An 8,805-nucleotide genomic window follows, 5' to 3' on the forward strand; every position below is an offset into this window, starting at 1 on the left:
TTTTTTAACTAACTTATATTCTATTTTAAAGAATTAATGTAAAAAGTAAAGTAAATTCTATTTTTTCCACTTTAGAACATTTCAATAGCAAAGAAATTAATATCTTGCCCGTTGAGTTCACCATTCTCTAAGTTTAGGGCTTGTTTGACATCATTTTTTGTTTTCAGTTTTCTATTTTTCAAAACAAAAAATCAAAAAAGGAAATACGGAAAAGGTGTTTCCACTTTTCTGTAGTCAGTTTTCAAAATGATCATGGTTTTAATAAGTTTGACTAATTTTTATTCATTATATGACACATATCATATGATTTTGAAAAACAAAAAACCAAAAAACAGAAAACCACAGTAAATATGATACCAAACAAACTCTTACTTTTTTGTTTTATGTTTTTAACCAAGTTTTTCTTTAATTTAACGACACCCATTTAAAAAATTGTTTCATTTAATAAACAAAATGTTTTCAAAGTTTAATAAAACCCACATAACTTGTTTAAAAAATTGTTTGATTCATTTTCTTAACTCCCAAAAGACCATAATTGAATAATGCTTACAAGTTACGAGTAGTCGAGTAACGTGTATTTATTATAAAAAACCATTATAATATTCCGTTTTGAGTAAGACATAACGACGCGGTGTATCAATCGACACAAAGGGAGGGAGGGGAGGCCATAACTAGGGTAACCATCACAAGGACATGGGTAGTCTTGCCGCCATCAACTTACCAAATAGAGAGAACAAAACTAGAAAAAGTAAACTAAGTCAACTCATTCATCCATTCTTCATTCCCACTTGCCACTTTGCTGGTAGCTGAAGCCTCCCCCAATTCACTCTTTCCCTTCTTCTTTTTTCCACCCTTTCTTCCACTCTTTCTCTCTCTTCCACATTTCTTCCCACTCACAATTTCCTATCTAAAAATCAAAATCCCCAGAATCTCAACTTTACCTGTATTTCCCAAACTCTGTTTCTTCTAAAGCTAAATTAAAATTCCCTTTCATCTTTTTTGCTTTTTCCCACCATTCTTTTTTGTTAGTAAAGTGATGTTCTTAGCTACCCTTCTTTCAATTCATTCTCCATCTCTAATTTATTTTCTCTCTCTTTCTGTTTTCCCACCAATTTGATTTTATGGACTCTGCTGTTCTTGATAGCATTATTACCAGATTGCTTGATGTTAAGGGCAAACCTGGTAAACAAGTTCAGATTTCTGAGTCTGAGATCCGTCAACTTTGCTTATTTTCTAGGGAAATCTTTTTGAAACAGCCTAATCTTTTGGAAATTGAAGCTTCTGTTAAGATTTGTGGTAATCTTCTTATTCCTTTTGTAATTTATTCAATGTTTAGTTATGTTTAATTGTTATTTTTACTGGGTTTTTGGTGATTTGAAGTGGGTTTTTGTTGAATTTTATTGTTGACTTGCATATTTGTGATCTTGGAATGTTTTGTATATCTAGGGTGTGTTACACGGGTACTCGTGTCGGTCACGGGTGTATGTCCAATTGTCTCACTTGGCTATTTTGTGAAATAATTTGCATAATTTTGGCTCACAAGTCGTGTCGAGGATTGGACATAGGTTGTTGAGGTGTATTAAAGAGTCCGAGTAACATAGTTTATAGAAAATGCACTGCAACCCCTGAAATAAGATTTTTGTATGGGCTTTGTATACAGTGATTGCAAATTGACTGGTGTTATAAGGTCAAACTATAGAGAGACCTAGGATAGTGGTCCTTGTTTAGTTGATTCACTTGAATACTTGATTGTCTGCAAATTCAATGATTACTACAGCTGGAATGAGGTGGTTGAATTTAGTGAATTATAAATTCTAGTGTTTGGACCAACCATGTCAAATGCTACTTTGTTTGATGATTTGACCATGAAGTCTTAACTTATAGAGCTATTACAACATTTGATGAATTTGACAACAAAGTCTGAAATTTTCGAGTTACTTTGTTGCTTTAATCAAATTTGGAATCTGCTTGGTCATTGGTGCTGCTTATGCACTCTCCACCAAAATTCAGCTTTGTAAAATGCGACTACCATCTTTTTGGTCCGGTAATTGATTTTTGTTGAATAAAAGCGTTCAATGCTTTAGAGGGATATTTTGTTGAGCAAATGGCTAAAATTGGACGTGAGAATGTTAACTAACCAGTATTGTTAATGACCGGTTAAGCTATCCCGGCCATCATGCATTAAGCATGATTTTATGTCATCCTTGAGTGATTTTCTTTACTTGTGACTTGTGAGCTAAAGTGGGCTTGTCATGGTTAGCATTTCCCTCTGATATAGGTAATATGTCACATAGCCCAAAGCAAAGTACCTTTGTAGTTCTCTTGATGATTAGAAGATATCTAGGCTCATGCACCTGTAGTTTAAGATTGATTAAGTAGTTTAGTATGCCAAGATTTTAATATGCTTTTGTAAGACATGAAAACAAAGATGGTGGCTTATCTTTTCTATGGAAGGCTGTAATGACAATTTTTGCTCCTGTGATCTCCTTTATATCTTTTGGACTTTGGATGCTGCATCTAAGTGGGAAAAATCAAACAGTTTCAAAAAATAGTTTTAATAGTGATTAAGGAAGTGCATAAGGTGTGTTTGTAGGTGAAGAATAAGGTATTAAGGTCCATACTTTTGTAGTAGTAGTATAAGTCTGCTTTTAATAGTTTAGAAACCAATTATGAAAATTGCAAACTTTTCCTTACTTGCAATATGTGTGCCTGGTTGGCTATCTTTACATTTAGACCATTACACTTGAACATTGACTGTCCAAAAGGAATTAAGTGATTTGCATTTGGGATTTTTACATTTCCTTGGTCCTAGTTGACCGTCATTTTGAAACAACGGATTTTTGGGGAAAGATCTCTGGTTTTATAAACATGCTATTGCTTGGGTTTATTCCCCTGAAATATGTCATGCAGTTAAGTTGAAATATGAATTGTGCTGAAGTCCAGAGAATGAGTGAAATTTTTTGTTACTAATGCCTATGGGTCATTGATATGACTGCAGATTGGAGATGTGATTTTTTATTTTAAATAGTAGAATGGCTTCAAAATTGGTCCATGGAAATGGAAAAACTTCATAATGTGAATGATTTTTGCTACTATCTGCTGCAATTCCAATTTTTTTTGCTGACGGACCCTGTTCGCTCAGAAGAATAGATGAGTAGTTTACTTTTGCTTCCTTGGAAGAAGTCTACTAGACCATCCAGAAAAGGCAAACAAACCCGGAAAATTAGCTATTACGGCAATGCTGTGATCAACTCACCAACAAACTATTTAATTGGACAATTTTGTCCTGAATTTTGTCACACAGTTTTGAGTAATAGCTTCCATTCCAGATGTTATTCTCTTCCCCAGGATAGGTTCTTACATGTTACAAATCTCTTCTACATTCCTGTGGGTAGGTTCTTACACAGCCTTCCCCTTTGACCTGCAAGGTTTTTCTTCCATCTTATTTTCTAGGTATGGCCCAAGTGGATTCGAGTGCATTCTATCTCCGGCATGTTTGTGATGTAATCTTTCTAGAAATCTTAATGCCTTGGTTGCCAGCAAGGATACAACCTTAAAAAATTGATTTGACAAAGTGGTGGTAGATAGATTTCACACTAAATCCCAACTTTGTACATGAATTTAGTAGTGAACTCTATAAGCTGTGAAATCTGTTGGTCTGTTATTTGTATAGCAACTTTAGTGTGCTCATTACTGCCTGACTAGCATGAATTCATTAATATTTAATACAATTAGATTTTCACCTTTCCGAGTTGCAAAACTTATTTCTACTATTGATTTGATGTGCTGTACCGTCATATTCTTACTGAGACATGTGGTATCTGAGACGGAAGATTTTTGATATTTGACAATAAGGGACTGTAGGTGCCCTCAGTGTCTCTCTGGGAAGCTAAACGATGCAAGGCATGCGTTACACACTGGGTGGCCATAGCTTTAATATTGTATATGAAACTGACATGGGAAACAAACTAGTTGTCATTGGTGAGATGTAAATACTAAGGTAGGAGATATAGAAATAAATCCAAGGAATGATAACTTTGATTGTATAACATAACACTTCTGTAATATGTTAAGGATGTTTTGGACTTTGAACCTTTGGTATATCAATATAAGTTTGATAAGTTCACAATTGAGGTTCTGAGAAGGGGAGTAATTAGTAAAGCTTGGAATTATACTGTCAAGTAAACTTTTAATAAGGAACAGGGTTGATGTGCCCAAGTACTATTTTATCAGAAATAGAGGTTATCTTTTTGGTTAATTCATTATTGTGATTGGGTATATTCATCTTAGAGTCACTAACTGTGCTGGGAAATCAAGGTCATCTATTTCACACCAGTATGGACTGTTATTTATTTTGAGATTTGATGTGTATTCTCATGGTTTTAATAATTGATTCGATGCATTTTTTGGTACATTATATGTTAATTATTGAACTGATGTTAAGGACTGTTATTTATCAATATTGATACAGAGCATTACAAACTGGTATGAGAATATGACCAATGTAAAATCATGCCGTGTCAATTGCAACCTTTTCCGTCGAACTGCAATGTTGTTACCATCTGCTATGTGCCACTGATACAATGGTTGAGATAATTACCTCGATTTGAAAGTCTGTTTGTCATTTTTTATTCCCTTTAGTATTTCATGAAGTTGTGATGCTGGGTTGGGTGGTAGTAGTGTCTCGACTGTCTCCTTGATTTAGCTAAAAATTTCCCAAGCTATGTTTTTGCTAATTATTTTGGAAAAAAGATACTTTATATTAAGCTTCTATCATTTTTAAGAACAATTTTCTAATGTTACATCTTTCATGTGGGCAGGAGACATTCATGGGCAGTATTCTGATCTCCTGAGGCTGTTTGAATATGGTGGATTACCTCCAAAATCCAATTACTTGTTCCTGGGTGATTACGTTGATCGTGGGAAGCAGAGTTTGGAAACAATATGTCTTCTCCTTGCTTATAAGATAAAATACCCTGAGAACTTTTTTCTTTTGAGGGGCAACCATGAATGTGCCTCTGTAAATCGTATATATGGATTTTATGATGAGTGTAAACGAAGGTTTAATGTCAGACTCTGGAAAGTCTTTACAGATGCCTTTAACTGCCTACCCGTGGCAGCTCTTATTGATGAAAGGATACTGTGCATGCATGGGGGAATTTCCCCTGACTTGCATAATTTGGACCAAATACGTAATCTACTCCGTCCAACTGATGTTCCAGAAAGTGGTTTGTTGTGTGATCTCCTTTGGTCTGACCCTTGTAATGATATCCAAGGCTGGGGAATGAATGATAGAGGGGTCTCCTATACCTTCGGTCCTGATAAGGTAACTGAGACTCTTCAGAAGCTGGACCTTGATCTAATCTGTCGTGCACACCAGGTTAATAGCTTCTTAACACATCATATGCCTTTAAAATATGTACAGCAAATTTAATTGCTCATGATATTTATCTATCTAATGTGCAGGTTGTTGAGGATGGATATGAGTTCTTTGCTAATAGGCAACTTGTTACTATATTTTCAGCACCTAATTACTGTGGTGAGTTTGACAATGCTGGAGCGATGATGAGTGTAGACGAAACTTTAATGTGCTCTTTCCAAATACTAAAGCCTGCAGAAAAGAGGCCAAAATTCGGCTATGGCGGCAGCACAACCACTGTCAAGACAGGGACTCCTGCTAAGGTGAAGGTATGCTTTTACTTCTTTTGTTTTAAAAAAATTGCAACACTTCACATTTGTCAATAAACAATTTTGAACAGTAATGACTTTATTATATACAATGCTGTACACCAGGGTGCACCATGCGCAAGGTGCACTGGTTATTAAAAAAAAGGCGGAAAGAACATCCTGGATTCACAAAGAACATACATGTATTTGACAAAAAACATGTTTGTATTTGACAAAGAACATGCATTACCAAAGAACATAAAGATATTACAAAAAGAAGTGATAAAACTTTCTTGAAAAATTACACATTAACTGAAAAAATCTTTACCAAAGATATCATTTCCCCCAAAAATATTTTTTTCTCTCTCCAAAAATTCAACTTCTCATAATTGTTTTAGTTTTTTCTCTCTAATGTTATTTTCAACTAAAAACAATTCAAGATTTCATTTTCAAATTTCAAAATAATTTATGTTAAAAGAACATAATTTATAATGTAATAATACTAATAAACATAGGGTTCATACCCAAAGAGCATACTGATCAACTCAAAGAACATACGATAATAAAAGTAATTTAAATATCACATATGCTAATAAAAATAGAATTTATGCGTCACTACCTCAAAGAACATACGAGCCTAATTCAAAGAACATACGAGCCAAATTCAAAAAACATACTTTGTATTATTGAAACCCAAAAAACATGTTTAATCAACATATGTTAAATAACATAAGTTATAATGTAAATAACATATAGTTATACCCAAAGAATACAATGATCACACTCAAAGAACATATTAAAGAACACAGGTATATTCTTTATCAAACACATGTATGTTCTTTCCGCTTTTTTTTTTTTTGTTTAATTGGTGCACCCAGGTGTACTATCCTATTTTCATGTTATATATTGGTTAATAGTTACAAAAAATTGATGAAAATATATAGTGAAGCTAACTAACAACTTTTTACTTTATAACATTAGCTTTCAATAAATTAGTAAAAATGTGGCCAAATCAAGAATCTGAATAGTGCAAATTCAATTGTCGCAATTATTTTGTATTGAAGCAAGTATTTCCTGTTAAAAATGTATGCTATCACGGGGCTGTAGTGTTACATAACCAGCTTCACTTCGGCCTTTTTTTGGCACTTGACTTATGGCTAGTTATTAATGCTTTTGCCTTTAGTTCGTTAATGTGATCTTACAACCAAAATTTATGTTGGGTAAATGACTCATCATGTGGCTGAAAAAACAAGCTCAAGCTTTTGGCTAGATTTTCACTCAAATTGAAAATTCTGGTTATTATCTACTTTATATTAATTCACTGATAGCCAAATAGAGGCATATATCGATTTTGCTAAACTTCTATAAATAGGGGCAAGACAACCTGTAAAAACTGCGACTATTAGTTGGTTAAACAAGTCAAGTGAAGCAGCCAAATAACAACATTCAACAATTTATTACCAAACACGACTTCTGTTTTTCAGCTGGTACTCGAATTTTTTTTACATTATTAACTGCAAAATCCTCAAGTCTAAAACTTAAAGATGCTATATTGCTATCTCTTTCCAATCTTTAACACTTTGCTCCATAATAAATTATACTTAATGTTGCTATGCGCGTCATGTACTCGTGTTAAAGGTGTCTTTGGTAAATGAATGAGTGTACATGAATTATTCTATTTGCTGTACATATTGATTTGCACATTATGTTAAAGGTGTCTATGGTGATGACTGATGACCATATTCCGATTATTCTATTAGCAGTCTTTCTTTGGAGGAAGAGTATAAAAGAAATGAGCATCTTGAAGAAGTCACTTATAGAAAGTTTCCATTCATGGGAAGAGCATAAAATAATCAACGCGTTTACTGACAATTATAGAAGTTCAGCAACAGGCCCCTCAACGTCTTACCATGTCTAAGTATAACTGTGCGCCTGCAACGAGTCAGCTGTTTGAAGACAGAGACCCTCATATCATTTGCTAATGCATTATCCAGTTTACCGGCAAAGGCGATGTCGTGATAGAGTTTTGTATGAATAGTTGAACAGTACAATACATAATGGAGCTGTCAACCTGGAATAAGTATATACCAATTACCTAGTAATCATTGTTTATCACGTATTATAGATGTTAATGTCTGTCATTTTTTATAATTTGACAAAATGTTTATAAAGTTATGCCTAATTATGTTGTTGGTGGTCGTGCAGAGCACCAAAATATGAAATGGGACTGAGTTTAAAGTTGGTCTTGGTGATATGTTTCGTGGTAGTTTCCAGCTATTTGTGTGTGGGTCTTTATCATGGAAGTTCTACTCTAGCTAAGTTAATTATTTTTTAATATTTTTTTTTTTTTATAAGAGCTAAGTTAATTATATTGGTAAAATGTATTAAATTAGGTAAGTAAGGTGATAGCTCAACTCCATATTATGGACAACCACTATGTAGTTTAGTGTGTATTAAATTTAATTAGTTAAATTATTTGGTGGTTGACATGATATTCGAATTTTGTAATTCTTTTTTTTTTTTTTTGATAAGAGATCTGATTTCGTTGTTATTGGTTGGGTGTTAACTAGCTGAGCGGAAGTCAATTGAGCCTCTCTGCGAATTTTGGATTTTTATTTTTTTAAGAGATTTGATTTCATTGTTATTGGTATGGGTGTTAACAAGCTGAGCGGAGGTCAATCGAGCCTCTCTTGGTCGGCTCAAAGCTTGTTAAGCTTGAGAAATTGAGCTCAACTCGAGCTTGAATCCCTAGACTATGGCTTAGCTCAAGGCTCAACCAACTAATGCTCCATGCCTCCATCTAGTGTTGATGACCAAATTCCACAAATAAGGCCCAAATATGACAATAATCCCAAAGTACAAATGTCAATAGATAATTTTTGGCTACAAATTATTTTTTGTAAGAAAAATTATAATATGAAGAAAAAAAAAACTCAAGCTTTAATCTTGAGCCAAGCAGGATAGCTGAAGCTTGGCTTATTAAAATTTTATGTTGAACTCGAGTCGGTTTTGACGAAATTATACTAAAAAATCTACGTGGACCTACTCTATTGTAGTTTAGTGTGTATTAAATTTTACGCGGACCTACTTTATTGTAAATGTTCTCTAAAATCACTTTTCAAGGTTTATGGTAATTAT

At 33.7% G+C, this 8,805-nt stretch overlaps 1 protein-coding gene across 4 annotated transcripts; it reads left to right on the forward strand.

Moving 5' to 3' along the window:
* Positions 1-691: 691 nt before the first annotated feature.
* On the forward strand, positions 692-7,919 carry LOC110717356 (serine/threonine-protein phosphatase PP1 isozyme 2-like). Of its 4 annotated transcripts, none has more exons than XM_021896026.1 (4): positions 692-1,296; positions 4,821-5,380; positions 5,467-5,682; positions 7,428-7,919. In XM_021896026.1, the coding sequence occupies exons 1-4, from the start codon at positions 1,122-1,124 to the stop codon at positions 7,452-7,454; spliced, it is 978 nt and encodes a 325-aa protein (XP_021751718.1). In that variant the 5' UTR covers positions 692-1,121; the 3' UTR covers positions 7,455-7,919. The 4 variants fall into 4 exon arrangements, with proteins under 4 accessions (XP_021751718.1, XP_021751716.1, XP_021751719.1 ...); XM_021896024.1 differs by having other exon boundaries at positions 693-1,296; positions 5,467-5,688; XM_021896027.1 differs by having other exon boundaries at positions 693-1,296; positions 7,431-7,919.
* Positions 7,920-8,805: the final 886 nt, after the last annotated feature.

This window comes from Chenopodium quinoa, unplaced genomic scaffold (genome assembly GCF_001683475.1).
Source record: "Chenopodium quinoa cultivar QQ74 unplaced genomic scaffold, ASM168347v1, whole genome shotgun sequence".
Taxonomy (NCBI): Eukaryota; Viridiplantae; Streptophyta; class Magnoliopsida; order Caryophyllales; family Amaranthaceae; genus Chenopodium; species Chenopodium quinoa.